Source organism: Entelurus aequoreus, linkage group LG08 (assembly GCF_033978785.1).
Source record: "Entelurus aequoreus isolate RoL-2023_Sb linkage group LG08, RoL_Eaeq_v1.1, whole genome shotgun sequence".
Taxonomy (NCBI): Eukaryota; Metazoa; Chordata; class Actinopteri; order Syngnathiformes; family Syngnathidae; genus Entelurus; species Entelurus aequoreus.
The window spans coordinates 72,970,126-72,991,528 of NC_084738.1; the positions used below are offsets into that span (position 1 = coordinate 72,970,126).

The 21,403-nt window shown below is 42.4% G+C and overlaps 1 protein-coding gene across 1 annotated transcript in view; it reads left to right on the forward strand.

The window, feature by feature from the left end:
* The window catches only part of scn4aa (sodium channel, voltage-gated, type IV, alpha, a), a 53,563-nt gene that overhangs the window by 13,550 nt on the left and 18,610 nt on the right, over positions 1-21,403 (forward strand). The window contains exons 2-18 of the mRNA XM_062057282.1: positions 249-701; positions 772-861; positions 927-1,055; positions 3,450-3,541; positions 3,670-3,960; positions 4,026-4,089; positions 4,163-4,304; positions 4,385-4,582; positions 5,354-5,524; positions 5,599-5,704; positions 8,033-8,271; positions 8,331-8,504; positions 10,273-10,629; positions 17,825-18,229; positions 20,147-20,188; positions 20,538-20,673; positions 20,740-20,894. Of these exons, the coding sequence (XP_061913266.1) occupies positions 298-701; positions 772-861; positions 927-1,055; positions 3,450-3,541; positions 3,670-3,960; positions 4,026-4,089; positions 4,163-4,304; positions 4,385-4,582; positions 5,354-5,524; positions 5,599-5,704; positions 8,033-8,271; positions 8,331-8,504; positions 10,273-10,629; positions 17,825-18,229; positions 20,147-20,188; positions 20,538-20,673; positions 20,740-20,894 (3,195 nt within the window). The 5' untranslated portion in view covers positions 249-297. The remainder of the gene's footprint in view (positions 1-248; positions 702-771; positions 862-926; positions 1,056-3,449; positions 3,542-3,669; positions 3,961-4,025; positions 4,090-4,162; positions 4,305-4,384; positions 4,583-5,353; positions 5,525-5,598; positions 5,705-8,032; positions 8,272-8,330; positions 8,505-10,272; positions 10,630-17,824; positions 18,230-20,146; positions 20,189-20,537; positions 20,674-20,739; positions 20,895-21,403) is intronic.

A 21,403-nucleotide genomic window follows, 5' to 3' on the forward strand; every position in this document is an offset into this window, starting at 1 on the left:
AATTTCTGATATTACATTTTAAAGCATTTATCAGCCGATAATTATCGGACATCCCTAGATTTTACGGAAAAAATTGTACAGAAAAAATAACAGTAGTACCGGTTTTCAGTTAATCACAGTAATACTATGTAAAATATACAGATTTTTACAGTAAAATTTGGGCAACTGAGGTACCAGTTTTTTACTGGATATCTATAGATTAGTTGTATTACAGTGTGTCTGAGTGTTCTGTGTCTCCCGCCCTCCAGCTCTTTCTAGGGTGACCCGGGAGCGGCGGAATCCCTTCGCAATGCCAAGATGGCGCCCGCGCTCCCTCTCCCAGGCACCGATGCGTTGCGCCCCTTCACCCTGGAATCGCTGGCGAAGATCGAGCGTCTCAAAGCGGAAGTGGAGAAAAAGGCTTCCAAAGTAGACAGAAGCGAGGAGGAGAAGAGGAAGAAGAAGGAGGAGGAGGAGGAGAAGGAGGCGCCCCACGCCGACCTGGAAGCCGGCAAGAGTCTGCCGTGGATTTACGGAGACCCTCCAGCTGAGATGATCAACACGCCCCTGGAGGACCTGGACCCCTTCTACAGAGCCCAGAAGACCTTCATCGTGATGAGCAAAGGTAACACCATCTACAGGTTCAACGCGGAGCCGGCGTGCTACCTTCTGAGCCCCTTCAGCCCCGTTAGGAGAGCGGCCATCAAAATCCTCATCCATTCATATCCTTCCCTTCCTCCAGCTGATGATTGCATCTTACTAAATGTTTCTTTTCCTTAACCCCTAAATCAAATTATTCAGCATGTTCATCATGATCACCATTCTGTCCAACTGCGTCTTCATGACCATGAGCAGCCCACCGGCGTGGAGTAAAAATGTCGAGTGAGTGCACCGACTTTCGGGATGTTTGAGGGCCGCATTCTCTGCTCACTCCCGTTTGTCCACAGGTACGCTTTTACCGGGATCTACACCTTCGAGGCCACCGTCAAAGTATTATCTAGAGGCTTCTGTATTGGCTCTTTTACATTCCTTCGAGATCCGTGGAACTGGCTAGACTTCATGGTGATCAGCATGGCGTAAGTCCACATTGGCAGGTGTTTTGGTCACGGTCCATGCGGGGTCGTCTATGGCAGTATTTTTCAAGCTCAGGTGTGCCGTGAGATACAGTCTGGTGTGCCGTGGGAGATTATGTCATTTCACCTAATTGGGTTAAAAGTTGGTACATTTGAAGTCTACTTTATACTTCTTTTTGTGCCCTTGGATCCTTTCCATCCTTATCCTTTCCATCCTTTGTAACTGAGCTACCGTGTGGAAAAATTTCCCTTGTGGATCATTAAAGTTTGTCTAAGTCTAAAAATCTTTTTTGCAAACCAGTAATTATAATCCACAAATAATGTGCCGTCGTTGAGTGTTGGTGCTGTCTAGAGCTCGGCAGACTAACCGTGTTATACTCTTCCATATCAGTAGGTGGCAGCAGGTAGCTAATTGCTCTGTAGATGTGGGGAACATAGTTTGTCGTGATCACAATGTGTAACCGATAGCAGGAGGCAGCGTGCAGGTAAAAAGGTATCTAACGCTTAAATAAAAAATAAACAAAAGGTGATTGCCCCTAAGAAAAGGCACTGAAGGTTAGGGAAGGCTATGCAGAACGAAACTAAAACTGAACAGGCTACAAAGTAAACAAAGACAGAATGCTGGACGACAGCAAAGACTTACTTTGTGTGGAGCAGAGACGTACATGACATGACAATCAACAATGTCCGCACAACTAAAACGGTCTTAATTGCGTAAACAAAGCAGGTGCGGGGAATAGCACTCAAAGGAAAGCATGAAGCTGCTACAGGGAAACACCAACAAAACAGGAAGAGCCACCAAAATAACAGCGCAAGACAGGAATTTAAGCACTACACACTGGAAAACAACAACAAACTCAAAATAAGGCATGACAACCTGGTGGAATTTCCTTTTTTAACCTTGTCTGCTGGTGGTGTGCCTCCGTATTTTTTTTATTTTAAAAATGTGCCTTGGCTCAAAAAAGGTTGAAAAACACTGGTCTATGGCAGTGTTTTTCAACCTTTTTTTTGAGCCGATGCACATTTTTTGCGTTGAAAAATGCGGAGGCACACCACCAGCAGAAAACATTCCTGAGGGAACTCTCCTGAAGGAATCAATAAAGTACTATCTATCTAGACAGCATTGACCGACCACTCAACAACAACACATCATTTGCAGACTATAATTCCTGGTTTGCAAAAAATATTTTTAACCCAAATAGGTGAAATTAGATCATGTCCCACGGCACACCAGACTGTATGGCACAGTGGTTGAAAAACACTGGTCTATGGATGTTTTCATTCATCGCAACTGTACTGTTCAGTTTGTCCTAAAATATGTTTAGCCTCTTACCCGAGCAGGCTTTTTTTTTTTACTGTGGTGTAAAATAGCAGCTGTAAAGATGCAAAGGAGCGACCCGTCTGTCAATGGCAACAGCAGTCATTAAAAAAGAGGTATTGTGTGGCAAAACCAGCCCAAAATAAGCTGGTAGACTAGAATCAGTTGTATTAATGGCACAAACGGGGCACCTGGAACCGAAAACTTCCCAATTCCTGTTATTTGTTAGAGGCTAAAACCTAGAGTCTCTTAGAAATGGTTGAAAGTACAGTGTTGTATGCGGCAAATAGGTAGTGTTGCAGGCCACCTCCTTTTGTTCAGGGATGGTTTTTCAACCTTGACATAGATGACTTCCCTCACCCCCCTTTGGAAGCATCCGTCCTCCTTCTCCAGAATCTGTACATGTTTGTCCTCAAAAGAGTGCTGTTTCTCTTTGAGGTGATCTGAAGATCTTGAGTTCTGAGTTCTGTTGCGTCGACCAGCTCTTCCTCCCAGGGAATCTAAATTACTGGTCAGTCCCAAGTTCTTTCGATGACATATATGCTGAGTAAGAAGGACCATCAAGACAGAATTGGAATATTTTCAAGTTTTACTAAAGCTTTAGAATGTCAACTTAACCAATACATTCATATCGGCTACTCTAGTTGATCTGACATTCGAACAGAAAAGCCCACTCCTTGCACACAAAGAAAGCCCCCCTCTCCCCCCTCGCAACACTGATAAGGAAAAAGAATGGGGGTGGTAGTTCACATTCCAAGGGTGAAGACACTAACCAGGCAGCTGAAATGTCGAAAGAAACTGGTAGAATATACAAAGGAAAAGTACTAGCTACTCTAAACATGGCTATGTAAAAAGAAAGAACTCTTAAACATATATGCATCCTCCACAGTTCTCGCTTCTGATTCAAGTTGTAGCTCTAAGCCGACATTACTTTCCTTCCAATTTTCCGACCATCCACCCATCTTCTACTATTAGCTCTACTTCTTCCTAATCCTATTGGACATGCTGTGTTAAAAAGTTCAAGACAAAAACCGCCTATTGATTTTGTGCTCAGTCTTTGATTGGGTGTCTCTCCGCAGGTACATCACAGAGTTTGTTGACCTGGGTAACGTGTCCGCCCTCAGGACGTTCCGTGTGCTTCGAGCCCTCAAAACAATCACCGTGATTCCTGGTACTCATCTATCGATTCCCTTTGTATATTCACTGGTCTGAAAAGCCAAACCCTAATCCTAATTTATGAAACCTAAAGCGGAATACTTCTTGACATTGGTGTTTGATTTGGTGTCTTTACCCGCTGAGGTCTGAAAACCATTGTGGGGGCGCTGATCCAGTCCGTGAAGAAAATGGTGGACGTCATGGTCCTGACGGTCTTCGCTCTCGCAGTGTTCGCCCTGGTGGGCTTGCAGCTGTTCATGGGGAACCTGCGGCACAAGTGCGTGCGATGGCCCATCCACACTAACGAGACTGCCGACTGGTTCAACGTGACCGCCGCCTTGGATGACTCGGCTGTTTTTAATGAGACGGTGGGCGTCAACGGTACCGATCTCGCCAATGGTACCTTCAATTTCCTGGACTACATCGAGAACTCGGGTAAGATGCCTGCTTGAAGCTGCGCTGTGGAGCAGTTCTGAGTGTTTTGTGTGGTTTGTCTGCAGATAACTACTACTTTCTGGAAGGCAGCAAAGATCCTTTGGTGTGTGGGAACGGTTCTGACGCCGGGTAGGACTGTTTTGTTTTAACATGAATGTTGACTGAGCAGAAGTCTGACTTCAGCACCTTGACCTGTCTTCAGACTCTGCCCTGAAGGCTACACCTGCATAAAGGCTGGGGGGAACCCAAACTATGGTTACACCAGCCTTGACTCTTTTGGCTGGGCCTTCCTGGCGCTCTTCAGACTCATGACACAGGACTACTGGGAAAACCTATTCCAGCTGGTTGGAATTCAGCAAGCATTCCTCCAGACGTCAGAAATGTCTCCTTATTTCTCGTAGCTTCTTGTTTGTTCCAAACACAGATCCTGCGGGCGGCCGGGAAAACCTACATGCTCTTCTTCGTGGTGGTGATCTTCCTGGGTTCCTTTTACCTCATCAACCTAATCCTGGCCGTGGTGGCCATGGCATATGACGAGCAGAATCAGGCCACGCAGCGAGAAGCCAGAGAGAAAGAGGAGGAGTTCCAGCGGATCCTCGAGCAGCTCAAGAGTCAGGAGCAGGTATGCCTTCACACGAGAACCCAATAACATACTGTTATTTTTGATGAACCTATCTTGGGTGGGCTTCTTTCCCAGTGAACACACCCAGACTTGCCTTGGTAACCCGCCTGGTTCAGTCCAGGCTTTTTCTGTTTAACACAGGACTTGAGCTAAAAGCTTGAGCTATCAACCTGGTAACCAGCACTGCTCTTGAGGTTGTCAAAGAGTGAGGTTTACCAACGTACACATGGCCCAGCTACACTGCCTGGTCTTCGTTACACTAACCCACCTAAACCTCACTCTCATCTGGGTCACAGCACCACTGTAACCTGCCTGCTTCAGTCACTGCAGTTTCTGTTCCACACAGGAATCCAACCTGGTTCGTCCGGCTTGGCTAAAAGCCAGAGCTATCAACCCGGTAACCAGCACTGCTCTTAAAATTGTCAGGGAACGAGGTTTACCAATGTAGACATGGCCAAGCCAGACTGGCTGGCCTCCGTTACACTCACCTTTCTAAACCTCACTCTCATCCGGGTCACGGCACCACTTAAACCCCTGTAACACGCTTGGTTCAGTCTCTGCTTTTTTCTGTTTCGCATGGGACTGGAACCTGGGTGGTGTGGCATGAGAGACTAGTGCTAGTATTTGAACCAAAATCCAGAGCACTGGTATCAGAAAAGGGTCTTCCCCAAAGTGTTGCCAAAAAGTTCTATCATACAATTGTCTGAAATGTTAAAACTGAACAATTCATGTTCAGGGAGAACTAAAGACATGTTCTACTTTGTTTTGCAGGTTCAACTCTCTGGGAGTCAAACCTCTCTGAGCAGTAAGAAGTCAATCAGTCGGCCTTTAGCGTCCAAGCAGGCCGATGACGAGCGTAGCCTCGAACACGACAACGCTATCAAGGACTGCAATGGCAAGACGGTCCCCCGCCTTGTCATCCAATCACAGACCTGCTCGGAGGTCAGTCGTGGTCTAATCCTCCACTCTTCTTTAGTTGTAAGCCTCCGTTACCAACGAGTGACCATCTTCTCCAGTCTGCTGCAGATGCTGAGCCCAAGGAGAAGTCTTTAGGCTCTGTCCACAGCATGCTTCACGCGGACGACCCGGGCCGGACGCAGCGGCCTTCTAGCGCCATGGGAGGTACCTTCATGCTAATATCTGCAGAAAGCAGGGATGTCAGGGGTGTGGCCCAGAGTGTAAAAGTGTTAAGCCCTTTGTGGGTGTGAGGACATAAACGTGGCTTAGACTGAAGAGAGGCTCAGAATAGGAGACCAGAAGCCCTCACAGTAATACTAAATCAGCGGTAAGGATCTCTGCGTCTGGGTGTTATGTTTTATACAGACACTTTTACCCTGGAGTGTTTCCGCCTCGATAAAAACATGCCTTAACCATTTAGACCACACGGTGTCAAACTCAAGGCCCGGGGGCCATGTCCGGCCCGACAGGTCATTTAACGTGGCCCGCGAAAGCCTGGGAATAATGTGCATACTTCATCTTTCTTACTAAATCAGATCAGATCAGATAGGTCTTTATTGTCATTGCACAAGTACAACAAAACTTTGTTTTCAGCACAAACCCGTTCAAGATTAGACAAACAAACAGTGTACAGGGTTACAGAACAGGAACGCTGATGGGTCACCACAAGGCGCCCCGTAAAAGATGGGAAAAAGGTAAAACGCTGGGGAAAAAGATGAGTCAAAAAATACAATCTAGACTGGGGTCCTAAGGGGGCCTAGTCTGGAGCGGGAAAAAACCTCCATGCAATGCACACATAAACACGTTACATTTAATCACGACAAACTCGCAACAGAGGGGCGGGGAGTTGGGGCCCTGGAAGGCGACCGCTGCTATGAAGCGCTGCTGTCCGACCATCACCCCGAGGGGAAACAAGCGGTAGTGAAGGCGTGCTGTGGGGGGGGGGGGCAAATTGTCTTGGGTGTGATGATGTAATGTTTTTTTATAGACCGAGGCCGATCTGCAAAAGTTTGACTCCAGGTGTCGTTGAGGAGGGAGGGAGGTCAAAAGCGTCCATCATTGAGGTGTCCTCGGGGGTGTTTTTCAGAACAGCCTTGTCCTGTTTTCACAGCGTCAAGGCCATTCGAGGGAGTCAAATTGTGGATTAGGATGTTTGTTTTCCGCGAGCAGACAAAACAATGACTTGTCTGTTCTATTCGTCCATGCTGGCTGCTCTCAATGTTTTCATTGTTTCCATTTTGACCAAAAAAATGTATGTAATGCATGAAATTTCATATGTTTTAAACTTTGATACATATACAAATATTCAACTGTTACTGGTATGAATCTTTGGGAACCTCGCCATTCCATTCCGGTTCTTGGGGTGAGGATTTGATTCCTAATCGATACTCGTGTCAACACGATTCTCCATTCAAATTGATTTTTGCAATGTATTATTTCCGTATAATAATAACAACACCTTAACAAAACAGCTTACAGGTTACACAACCTCCTTTTGGTTGCTGACGTGTGACACATACGTGCACCAGGTAAGCATAGAGATGGCCTAAGAAATTTATTTTTTTAAATAAATTTGTCCCAAAAAAAAAATTGTATTCGATTTTTGAAAAATACAAAAAAAATTGGGATTCGAATGTGATAAAAAAACAATTTTTTAGAAACCCTAATTATTATATACAGTATTGTAAAAATAACAATAAATACTTAAATATCTGCTTGTCACCTTGACTTACCATTTCAAAGCAAGTTATCCATCAATTTGTACGTACACAAATCAAATAACCAAATGCGTAGGCAATAATATAATGATACTTTTATATTCTTGCATTCACTCTTACAAGTGGCCCTCTGAGGGCAGCCATGACTGCCATGTGACCCTCCACGAAAACAAGTTTGACACCCCAGTTTTAGACTGACAGCCTCATTGGTCCTTCTTACTGGCTTTTATAATATAAACATCACTATTTATGAGTACTACTGAATGTGGAGCAAAACAAACATTTACTACAGGGCGGGAAAAAATGGTTAGCCCGTTTAATGTACTGCTTCCTTGACAAGGGGCGGGGCCCCCCCGGGGGAAAAAAGGAAGACAGAGGGGGACATTGCGGGGACAAGAGAGGGATAAGACAAAGACACAACAACAACAACAGAACAGCATCATCAAATAGGATATGTACAAATATGTTGACCCTGTGATGAGGTGGTGACTTGTCCAGGGTGTACCCCGCCTACTGCCCGAATGCAGCTGGGATAGGCTCCAGCATCCCCCTCGACCACGGAAGGGATGATAGTAAAAGTGATATCAAAGCTTTTGAAGCGCTAACCTAACTGTTCCTTGGTACAATATTGTTTTTTATAGCGCTAACATTATTATTCCTGTGTATTATGTCAGCTATCGTGACATTGACTTAGCAATAGCATGACTATTCCGTTGTTTGGGTAACGACCGCAGAGCGTTTGACTAACTGACGGACCTGGCTGTGACTTTGCCAGAGCTGGAGGACTCCCACAGGCCGTGTCCGCCGGGCTGGTACAAGTTCGCTGACGTTTTCCTCAAATGGAACTGCTGCGCTCCGTGGGTGGCCTTCAAAAAGCGTGTGCACTTTGTGGTGATGGACCCGTTCGTGGACCTGGGCATCACCATTTGCATCGTGCTCAACACGCTCTTCATGGCCATGGAGCACTACCCCATGACCCCCGAGTTTGAAGACGTTCTGTCTGTGGGGAATCTGGTGAGGATTGGTGTGAACTTGCCTTTTACAGGGTCTAGAAGTCAATTGTTTTTTTGTAGGTTTTCACCGGGATCTTCACGGCGGAAATGGTCTTGAAGCTCATCGCCATGGATCCTTACTATTACTTCCAAGTTGGCTGGAACATTTTTGACAGCATCATCGTCACGCTCAGCCTGGTGGAGTTGGGACTGGCAAACGTCCAGGGTCTCTCGGTCCTGCGATCCTTCCGTCTGGTGAGGACCCCTCACTCGGCTTCCATTTCAACAATTCAGCTCATTTTTGCAGACGTGCACAAATATTTTGTCACTTCATGCATGCTAGTTGTTAGCACATTAACATGCTACTTTTAGCATGCTTCAAACTGTTACAAAATCAAACTGTGTCCTGATAATGTTAGGCAAATTAGCTAAAAACGTATAATTTTATTATTAACATGTGAGCTTTTTAACAAATGTTTGGAGGTATACATCTCAGAGTCAAATTTTGTTACCTGCGGCATGCTGACTGTTTACATGCTAACAGTTAGCATGCTACGATAGCATGTTTGCATGCTATCTTTTTTTTAGCTAATTTCGCAGGTATATATTTCAGAGTTGAATCTATCAATCAATCAATATTTCCGGTTCAAACAACAATGCTTTCTGATACTTTTAGTCAAAATAGCAGATTTGTTTTAGTAGCTAAAATACTAGCTAAAAAGCTTTTATTTTATTATTAGCATGCTATCTTTTCAACAAATGTTTGGTGGTACTCACCTCAGAGTCAAACATTGTGTTACTTGAGGCATACTGACTGCTAACATGTTAACAGTTAGCATGCTAAGATGGCTTTTTAAGCTCATTTCGCAGGTATACGTTTCAGAGTAGATTTTCCTGTTACTTAATGCATGCTAACTGCGAGCATGTTGACATACTAATATTAGCATGGTAGCTTTTTAGCTGAGTCAATTTTTCTGTTATTTGAGGTATGCTAACTGTTAGCAAGCTAACATAACTTTTAGCATGCTAGTATTCTAGCGTTTTTAGCTCATTTTGCAGGTACACATTTCAGATTGGAATTTTTTTGTTACTTCATGCATAATGCGTGCTGACAATATATAATGCTAGCTTTTTAGCAATTTTTTTGGAATACACCTGAGTCAAATATTTTGTTACTTTTAAATGGTAAATGGGTTATACTTGTATAGCGCTTTTCTACCTTCAAGGTACTCAAAGCGCTTTGACAGTATTTCCACATTCACCCATTCACACACTGATGGAGGGAGCTGCCATGCAAGGAGCTAACCAGCAGCCATCAGGAGCAAGGGTGAAGTGTCTTGCCCAAGGACACAACGGACGTGACTAGGATGGTAGAAGGTGGGGATTGAACCCCAGTAACCAGCAACCCTCCGATTGCTGGCACGGCCACTCTACCGACTTCGCCACGCCGTCCCCTATGTATTTTGTTACTACATACTTGTGGTAGGCTAACTTTTAGCATGCTAACATGATAACTGTTAGCATGCTAGCATTTTTAGCACATAGGGTTAGGGTTAGGGTTAGGGTTAGTCAGGTATTTAGTCAAGGTTAGGGTTAGGGTCTAACCCTAACCTTAACCCAGTCAGGTATTTAATTGCTTGAGGCATGCTAACTGTTAGCATGCCAGCTTTTTAAACACATTTTTCAGATATACACTTTAAAATGAAATATTTTGTTACTACATACATGCTAACTGTCAGCATGTTAAGAGGTTAACGTTAGCATGGCAGCTTTTTAACACATCGTTTTATTAATTTGACGCATGCTTACTTTGAGCATGCTAACATGCAGTAGTATAGATCGTTTTGCAGGGCTACACCCAGGAGTCATATATTTAGTTACTTGATGCTATCTGGCGAGTGTGATAACTGTTAGGAATTTAGTTCGCCTTCAGCTTTTCACATTTCAAACGCAATTTCTACCGAAATCGCATTTTCTCGTTGTTTCTGTCTTTCTGCGTTTTGTGTCGTCAACTCGGCCTCAGCTTCGTGTCTTCAAGCTGGCCAAGTCCTGGCCCACGCTCAGCATGCTCATCAAGATCATCGGGAACTCCGTCGGCGCCCTTGGCAACCTGACGCTGGTGCTGGCCATCATCGTCTTCATCTTTGCCGTGGTGGGCATGCAGCTCTTCGGGAAGAGCTACAAGGACTGCGTGTGCAAGATCGCCGAGGATTGCGAGCTTCCACGCTGGCACATGAACGACTTCTTCCACTCCTTCCTCATCGTGTTCCGCATTCTGTGCGGGGAGTGGATCGAGACCATGTGGGACTGCATGGAGGTGGCCGGAGCCGGGATGTGTCTCATTGTCTTCATGATGGTCATGGTCATTGGGAATCTCGTGGTGAGTCCGACATTTATTCAAGTCTAGTTAAAGGATGCTGTTTGGAACTTTAGGTAGGTGTGTTAAGGATCAAGGATGACGCCGGTGATGACCAGTGAGTAAAAGCTTTATTGACCAAGCCAGCATCACTTCAGGTCCAGCAGGAACCTGTGGAGGATCTAGCCAATTTGAAATATCGCTCTCTTAGGGCGGCCAGACGATCTGTTCTTAAAGACCGAAACAATGTCATCTCAGTTCATGAGGTTCATGGTACTGGAGTTGACTTCACCATGACCATGTAAAGGCGTGTATGTGAGTGTTCTCAAAGCGTCAAGACCTAGGTCAGGGGTCGGCAACCCGCGGCTCTTTGACCACTCTGATACGGCTCAGCTGCATACTTGCCGACTCTCCCGGTTTTCCCAGTATACTTAACGACCCCCCCGATTTTCCCAGGAGACTGCCTCTCCTAGAAATCTCCCAGGGCAAATATTATCCTATTTTCACTCTAATTACTTAATTAAGGGCGTGCCCTAATGGCACTGCATTAATTGTCCTCTATAGCATTTACAAACAGCGTGCCAGCCCGGCCACATGTTATATGTTGCTGTTACTTGCACACGTAGGCGACAGCAAGGCATACTTGCTCAACAGCCACACAGCTTACACTGACGGTAGCCTTATAAAACAACTTTAACACTGTTACGTTACAAATATGCGCCACACTGTGAACCCACACCAAAAAAGAATGACAAACACATTTCTGGAGAACATCCGCACCGTAACACAACACAACCAATACCCAGAATCCCATGCAGCCCTAACTCTTCCGGTCTACATTATACACCCCCGCTACCACCAAACCCCCCCACACATTAAACCCCCCCCCCCCCCCCCCTCCGTGCGTCGGTTGAGCGGAAGAGTTAGGGCTGCATGGGATTCTGGGTATTTGTTGTGTTGTGTTTATGTTGTGTTACAGTGCAGATGTTCTCCAGAAATGTGTTTGTCATTCTTTTTTGGTGTGGGTTCAAAGTGTGGCGCATATTTGTAACGTAACAGTGTTAAACTTGTTTTTGTACGGCTACCGTCAGTGTAAGCTGTGTGGCTGTTGAACAAGTATGCCTTGCTGGCACTTACGTGAGCAAGCAAGAGCTGCATTCAAAATGTGGCCAAGCAGGTACGCTGTTTGGGCGGGCTGTAGAGGGCGCTAAAAGCAGTGCCAGCACGTCCTGAAATTCGGGAGTCTCCCGGAAAATTGAGAGGGTTGGCAAGAAAGACGCTATCAAGCACCATTCAATTAAAAGTCGCGGGCCGCCGTAACATTAAATTTCCATATTAAGATGCGTGCCGGTGCGTGTGTCAGAGAGCCCTGGTTAACATAGCGCAAAGCAATTTGAGCTTTGTATGCGGTGTTTTTCATTTTAAATTTTCAAAATTTTTTTGTGGCTCCCATTGTTTTCTTTAATTTGTGAAACTTTCCAAAATGGCTCTTTGAGTGGTAAAGGTTGCCGACCCCTGACCTAGGTCATACCTAACCGTTGACGTTCTCTTAAGATGGTGCCTGGTACTCCTGGAGTACTGGCCCGAATCCTTGCATACCCAACTGTCACTCAAGTGTACAATAAAGTGGAAGTCAAACTACTCAGGTTTTGATGACATTACTCTCCGGCAAAGCTTCTTTGGTCATTTGCTCGTGCCACGCCTCTGGCCTAGTTACTTTCTCCTGGGTAGAAGTGGGGCGTAGGTGTGTGAAGGATCAAGGATGACACCGGTGATGACCAGTGAATAAAAGCTTTATTGACCAAGCGAGCATCACTTCAGGTCCAGCAGGAACCTGTGGAGGATCTAGCCAATTTGAAATATCTCTCTCTTAGGGCGGCCAGACGATCTGTTCTTAAAGACCGAAGCATTGTCATGGTACTGGAGTTGACTTCACCATGACCATGTAAAGGCGTGTATGTCAGTGTTTCCAAAGCATCAAGACCTAGGCCATACCTAACCTTTGATGTTCTCTGAACATGGTGTCTGGTACTCCTGGAGTACTGGCCCAAACCCTTGGATACCTTTGGCAGATTTAAGAGTCCTCTCTTGTGGGATACACCGTATTTTATCGCACATGTTAATATCTGTCTAGAATGATGGAACACTGTTTACCAACACTGGCTGTCTGCTTTCCCCATTAATTTGGACTTCCACAAAAACATGTTGTTTTGTAGTATAGCAGATACTACACTTGCTTTCAGCTACACGTCTTTGGATGTTCTCATTCCTTTGGATGTTCCTAGGGTATTCAATCAATCGCAACCAGACTGTTCAGTTTGTCTCATCAGTTCATGTCCAAAGACCTAAATATGGTCAGATCTAGTCTAAATGCTGGTGCGTTGGAGCTTTGGCACCAGTATTTAGACTAGATCTGACCAATCTAAGTCTATGAACATGAACTGATGAAGCCTTAGATTGGTCAGATCGAGTCATTTCAAATGTATCTGACCGGTGTGAGTCTGTGAGCATGAACTGAGGAAGACATCTTGTGAGACAAACTGAACAGTCGGTTTGCCATCGATTGAACTTCCTGAGAATCTCAGCGACATGCTTTGTACGTCGCTTTGTTTCAAAGGACGGTGGTCCCTGCTCCTTTCAGAAGAGGAAGTGGTCTTGGGGCATAAACAATAAGTCCTTGCTCAACATCAGATCCAAGAAGTCCCTGCCACCAGGCCAAGTATTTTGTTCTTGGAATGAAAGCGACTCTCTAGTCTGGCGTTGCTTCAAGAAAGAGCCGCTTCCTGTGAGGTTATTCATAGAAACCAAAAGGAAATTGCTCCTCGGCAGGAGAGCTGAAAGCCGCGTTGTGCCAAAATTCCAAAAACCCGTTCCGTCCCTTGACACGACCTGTTGGTCTGAAGCTCCGCCCCTTGACTTGGAGCTCATGTCGTGTCAAAAAAGAAAAACGTTTGCATTTGTCCACGGGGGCTCTGATTCAAGCCCGTGACCGCAAACACTGGTTGGGACCTTGAGTGTGAAGGACCGGCTGGAGTGGGCGCGTTGCCCCCACGCCAAGAAACGCTAACAGCTGAGCGAGCGAGGGGTGGGGGGGGGGGGGGTGTGAAGGGAAGTCATCTGATAGCACATTCAGGTTTAAATGACGGAGCCTCCCATCTTTACCTCAAACTGTCAAGAAGTGAATGTTGTGCAGTGGTCCATGCTCTGTACCGTAAAAAAACTGGTAGCTCACTCGCCAGAATTTCATCGTGAAAATCTGGTGGATTTTACCGTGCACTTATTTTGTTTACATAACATTCTGGCGACTAAGCTGCCAGTTTTTGTTGCCGTAAAATCTACGGTTGTTGTTCTACAGTCCACCACTGTGAATTGCAAAATGCTACCACTGTTATTTTTATCATAAAAATTCCAGCGATTGACCTGTCAACTTTTTTGAACCGTAAAGTCTATGGTCGAAGATTTTAATAATAATAATAATAATAATAATAGATTTTATTTGTAAAAAGCACTTTACATTGAGTAAACAACCTCAAAGTGCTACAGTGTATTAACATTTTTTTAATAAAAAGATCATAAAAAATAAATAAAAATAAAAACCAAGACAGCCAAATAGCTAAAACTAGTATGCATATATCTAAAAAAAAAAAAAGGCTTTTTTAAAAAGAAGGGTTTTAAAGCCTTTTTTAAAAGCATCCACAGTCTGTGGTGCCCTCAGGTGGTCAGGGAGAGCGTTCCACAGACTGGGAGCGGCGGAGCAGAAAGTCCGGTCTCCCATTGTTCGTAGCTTTGTCCTCGGAGGTTGGAGGAGGTTAGCCTGTCGGGTGGAGGATTTTTACAGGGCATTACTGTAAATTGGAAAATGGTACCACTTTTATTTTTTCAGTAACATTTTGGCGGCCGAGGCCAGTTTTTTTTGGTTGTTTTTACTGTAAAATGTAGGGTTAGTGTTTTTACAGTGCATTACTGTAATAGAACAATTACTGTATTCTGGCAACTGACATGTCAGATTTTATTTTACAGTAAATCATTAAAAATAAGGCCAGGACAATCATTAAAAAAAGGCCTCAATAATCATTAAAAAAGGTACAACAATCATTAAAAATAAGGCCACAACAATCATTAAAAAAAGGCAACTACAATCATTAAAATAAGGCTACAACAATCAATAAAAAAGTTCACCACAATCATTGAACATAATGCCACAATAACCATTGAAAAAGGGCCACAACAATCATTAAAAAAGGCCACGACAACCCTTGAAAATAGGCCACAACAATCATTAAAAATAAGGCCATGACAACCATTGAAAATAGGCCACAAGTATCATTGCAAAAGGCCACAACAATCATTAAAAATAAGGCCATGACAACCACTGAAAATAGGCCACAACAATCATAAAAAAAGGCTACAACAATCATTAAAAAATAAGGCCACAACAATCATTAGAAATAAGGCCACAACAATCATTAAAAATAAGGCCACGACAATCATTAGAAATAAGGCCACAACAATCATTAAAAATAAGGCCATGACAACCACTGAAAATAGGCCACAACAATCATTAGAAAAGGCCACAACAATCACTAAAAAAAGGCCACAACAATCACTAAAAAAAGGCCACAACAATCATTAAAAATAAGGCCATGACAACCACTGAAAATAGGCCACAACAATCATAAAAAAAGGCTACAACAATCATTAAAAAATAAGGCCACACAATCATTAGAAATAAGGCCACAACAATCATTAAAAATAAGGCCATGACAATCATTAGAAATAAGGCCACAACAATCATTAAAAATAAGGCCATGACAACCACTGAAAATAGGCCACAACAATCATTAAAAAAGGCTACAACAATCATTTAAAAATAAGACCACAACAATCATTAGAAATAAGGCCACAACAATCATTAAAAAAAGGCCACGACAATCATTAAAAAAGGCCAGACAATCATTAAAAAAAGGCCACAACAATCATTAGAAAAGGCCACAACAATCACTAAAAAAAGGCCACGACAATCATTAAAAATAAGGCCATTACACTATTGAAAATAGGCCACAAGAATCATTACAAAAGGCCAAATAATCATTAGAAATAAGGCCACAACAATCATTAAAAAAAGGCCACAACAATCATTAAAAAAGGCCACAACAATCATTAAAAAAGGCCACAACAATCTTTAGAAAAGGCCACGACAATCACTAAAAAAATGCCACAACAATCAATAAAAATAAGGCCATTACACTATTGAAAATAGGTCACAATAATCATTACAAAAGGCCACAACAATCATTAAAAAAGGCCACAACAATCATTAAAAAAAGGCCACAACAATCATTAGAAAAGGCCACAACAATCACTAAAAAAATGCCACAACAATCATTAAAAATAAGGCCATTACACTATTGAAAATAGGCCACAACAATCATTAAAAAAACGCTACAACAATCATAAAAAAATGCTACAACAATCATTAGAATAAGGCCACGACAATCATTAGAAATAAGGCCATGACAACTACTGAAAATAGGCCACACAATCATAAAAAAATGCTACAACAATCATAAAAATAAGGCCATGACAATCATTAAAAGAAGCCACAACAATCATTAAAAAAAGGCTACAACAATCATTAGAAAAAGGCCACAACTATCATTAAAAAAGGCCACAACAATCATTAAAAAAAGGCCACAACAATCATTAGAAAAGGCCACAACAATCACTAAAAAAATGCCACAACAATCATTAGAAATAAGGCCACTACAATCATTAAAAATAAGGCCATGACAATCACTGAAAATAGGCCACACAGTTTTTTTTTTTTGTTTTTACTGTAAAATGTAGGGTTAGTGTTTTTACAGTGCATTACTGTAATAGAACAATTACTGTATTCTGGCAACTGACCTGTCAGATTTTATTTTACAGTCAAATGCATAGTTGTTGTTTTATAGTGTATTACTGTAAATTGGAAAAGGCTACCACTCTTATTTTGACAGCAAAATTCTGTCAAATTAGATACTTTTTTTACCTTAAAATCTGCGGTCTTTGTTTTTACAGTACATTACTGTAAATACAACACATGTACCAATTACTGTATTTTTACAGTGGAATTATGGCAACTTGCCTGTCATTTTTTAAATTGTAAAACCTATAGCCGTTTTTACAGTGCATTACTGTAAATGGGAAAAGGGTATCACTTACAGTAAAATTCCAGCAACTGAGCTGCCATTATTTTTATCGTAAAATCTATAAATAACATAAATGTTTTTACAGTGCATTACTGTAATTTGAAACGTTTTACTATTTGCTGTATTTTTTCAGTAACATTCTTGGGACTGTAAGTTCTTTTTTTTAACTGTAAAATCTAGGGTTGTTGTTTTTACAGTGCATTACTATAAACGGAAAAATGGTACCACTTTTGTCTTTACAGTAAAACTCTCGCTTTTTACTGTAAAGTCTACAGTCCTTGTTTTTTACGTGTACTACTGTAAATTGAAAAACGCTACTACTCTTATTTTTACGCGAAAATTGTGGCAAATTACCCAATAGGTTTTTTTAACCATGAAATACATGGTCGGTTTTACAGTGCACTACTGTAAATACAAACATTTGACCAATTACTGTATTTTTACAGTAAAATGATGGCAACATACCTGTCATTTCTTTAAATTGTAAGATCTACGCTCGTTGTTGGTTGTATTTTTACAGTAAAATTCCGACGACAAAGCTGCCGTTCTTTTGACCGCAAGATCGTTTTTACGGTGTATTACTGTAAATACAAACATTTTACGACTTGCTGTATTTTTACTGTAAAATTAATAATAATAATAATAATAATAGATTTTATTTGTAAAAAGCACTTTATATTGAGTAAACAAGCTCAAAGTTAAAAAAATAAAAAAAAATAAAATAAAATAAAATAAAAAGCTAATAAATAAAAAAATAAAAATAAAAACTAGAACAGCCAAATAGCTATAACTAGTATGCACATATCTAAAAAAAAAAAGGCTTTTTTTTTAAAAAAAGAAGGGCTTTTAAGCCTTTTTTAAAAGCATCCACAGTCTGTGGTGCCCTCAGGTGGTCAGGGAGAGCGTTCCACAGAACAAATTCTAGCAACTTAGCTGCCAGTTTTTCACCGTCACATCGACTGACTTTTTTACAGTGTGCATCCAGTTAATGACACCTGCTGCATGAAGTGTCCTGGGTCTGTCCTCAGGTCCTGAACCTCTTCCTGGCCCTGCTGCTCAGCTCCTTCAGCGGAGACAATCTCTCCTCGGCGGACGACGACGGCGAGATGAACAACCTCCAGATCGCGGTGGGCAGACTCAAGCGGTGCGTCGCTTGGCTCAAGGCGACCTTGGTGGGGGTGCCTCAGAAGATTCTGGGCAAGAAGTCCAAAGAGACCGAGGACGAGGACTCCAACGCCGAGGCCGTGGAGATGGACTTGGTGGGCGGCGTGCTGAATGTCAAAGTGGCCGACAGAACGTCCAACTGTTTGGTGGAGGGGCGGACTTCCGGCGCCATCGTGGACGGAGAGCTGGGTCTCGGCGCGCCAATGGCTCTGGCGGAGTCGGACTTTGAAAACCTGGACAGCGACGACGAAGAGAACGTTGATGGCGAGGTAAGACGCTTCATGTGTCGCCTAACTTGAAACAAATCTTTGCAATTCGTGCTTGACCAGTCTTGGTGAGACCAGAGTCCACCTGGATTCTTTAGTTCTAAGGCTGTCTCAGCAATGAAACCAAAATATATTACTCTTCGGTGTGTAATATGTTAGCTAGCCTGTTAGCATGCATCAAGTATCAAAACACGACTGAGGTGTATACTCTACCTACAGAACTAGCTAAACAAGCTAGCATACTAACAACAGCATACTTACAGTAAGCATGAGTGAAATATCAAACTATATGAAACTGAGGTGTAGGCCCCCTAAATTAGCTACAAAAGGTAACATGCTAATTTTAGCATGCTAAATGCTAACCGTAACCAGCGTCAAGTACCAAAATATATTACTCTGAGGTGTGTAATTTGTTTGGAAAGCTTGCTAGCCTGCCAAATTATGACTGAGTTGTACATCTACAAAATTAGCTTAAAAAAAGCTAACAATAGCATACTTAAAATTAGCATTAGTGAAATACCAAAATATATGACACCAAGGTGTAGACCCGCTAAATTAGCTACAAAGCTGACATTGTAATGTTTGCATGCTAAAATGCTAACTGTTACCAGCGTCAAGTACCAAAATATTTTACTCTGAGGTGTGTAATTTGTTTAAACTGCGAGCTAGCCTGCTAATTTTAGCAGGCATCAAGTACCAAAATATGACTGAGGTGTATACCTACAAAATTGGCTAAAAAAGCTAGCATACTTACAGCTAGCATGAGTGAAATACCAAAATATATGACACTGGTGTAGACCTGCTAAATTAACTAAAAAAGTAAGCAAGCTAATGTCAGCATGCTAAAATGCTAACTAACCAGCGTCAAGTAACAAAGTATATTACTCTGAGGTGTGTAATTTGTTCAAACTGTTAGCCAGCCTGCTAACATTAGCATTCATCAAGTACCAAAGTAGGACTGGGGTGTATACTTACAAAAATTGCTAAAATATAAGCTAGCATACCAACGTTAGCATGCTAACAGGTATCATTTGTCAAGTGGACAACATTTTTGATGCTGAGGTGTATATCTACAAAATTAGCTACAAAAGCTAGCATGCTAATGTTAGAACGATTGTGCCGCACCTTGGACACTCCTGACTTAAAACCTTGATTCATAAAATCACAAGTTGATTCAATGTTATCAAGAAAAGTATGCATCAAAACAACTTTAACTGCAACTTTATGAATATTCATTTTAGGCCACTACAATCATTAAAAATAAGGCCAGGACAATCATTAAAAAAGGCCTCAATAATCATTAAAAAAGGCTACAACAATCATAAACAATAAGGCCACGACAATCATTTTTAAAAAAAGGCCACTACAATCATTAAAATAAGGCCACAACAATTATTGAAAATAAGGCCACGACAATCATTGGAAAAAGGCCACAACAATTAATAAAAAAGTTCACCACAATCATTGAACATAAGGCCACAATAACCATTGAAAAAGGGCCACAACAACCCTTGAAAATAGGCCACACCAATCAGTAAAAATGAGGCCACAACAATCATTAAAAATAAGGCCAGGACAACCATTGAAAAAAGGCCACAGGAATCATTACAAAAGGCCACGACAATCATTAAAAGTCCACAACAATCACTAAAAAAAGGCCACAACAATCACTAAAAAAAGGCCACAACAATCACTAAAAAAAGTCCACAACAATCACTAAAAAAAGTCCACAACAATCACTAAAAAAAGGCCACGACAATCATTAAAAAAAAGGTCACAACAATCATTAAAAAAAGGTCACAACAATCATTAAAAAAAGGCCATAACAATCATTAAAAAAAGGCCACAACAATCATTAAAAAAAGGCCACAACAATCATTAAAAAGAGTCTGGAGGAACTAACTGAGGTTATGTTTCCAGGAAAGGGAGAATCCAAGACCGAGTTTGCCTGCATCGATCAAAGTGAGTACTTTTGTGTTTAAAAGGATAGTTTGTAAGAAGTGTGTGTGACAGCTGATGTTTAAAAGGATAGTTTGTAAAGAAGTGTGTGTGACAGCTGATGTTTAAAAGGATAGTTTGTAAGAAGTGTGTGTGACAGCTGATGTTTAAAAGGATAGTTTGTAAAGAAGTGTGTGTGACAGCTGATGTTTAAAAGGATAGTTTGTAAGAAGTGTGTGTGACAGCTGATGTTTAAAAGGATAGTTTGTAAAGAAGTGTGTGTGACAGCTGATGTTTAAAAGGATAGTTTGTAAGAAGTGTGTGTGACAGCTGATGTTTAAAAGGATAGTTTGTAAAGAAGTGTGTGTGACAGCTGATGGGAGCGCTGACGGACTCTGGCGACTGGTCGGTGTGCAGCACGGTGGACTACCAGCCACCCGAGGCAGAGGTGGAAGAGGAGGAAGAGGAGGAGCCTGAGCCTGTGGAGCCTGAAGCCTGCTTCACTGAGAGTATGACATCATTAAAGTGGCACCTGGTCGATGGCCGTGTCTAACCTGCACGTCCTGGCCTCTCAGACTGCGTGACGCGCTGGCCCTGTCTCGCCGCCAACCTCAGCACGGTCGCAGGCGGGCGATGGTGGACGCTGAGGAAAACCTGCTTCGCCATCGTGGAGCACGACTGGTTCGAAACCTTCATCATCTTCATGATCCTGCTGAGCAGCGGCGCCCTGGTGAGTGCCACCGCGCACGAGTGCTGACTTCCAGCTAGCTCAGCCACCTCAAACTGGTGTTCCTTCTTATGGCTGCCCTCAGAGGGCCGCTTGATGAACGTAAAGACACACTTCATGATGTATCTTTTTTTACTTCAATAAATATATCTGTAGATTGTACAGTAAAAATATGGCAGATAACTTGCCAGGATTTTACCCTAATATTTGAGGTCTTATTTACAGCTTATTACTGTAAATGGCACTCTTTTTTTACTCTAAAATTCTAGCAACCGAGCTGGCGATTTTTCTTTTTACTGTAAAAAAAAAAAATTCCACGGTGTATTACTGTAAAAATCGGTGACGCAGTTTTTTTGTTTTTTTTTACTGGCAACTTATTTGGTGTAAAAACTACAGTAAAGTTTATGGTAAAAAACTTACAGCCAAGTCGGCAGGATTTTACAGTAAAATAGTCAGTGTTATTTACCGCATATCACTTTTTTTACGGTAAAATTCTGGCAACCAAGATTCCA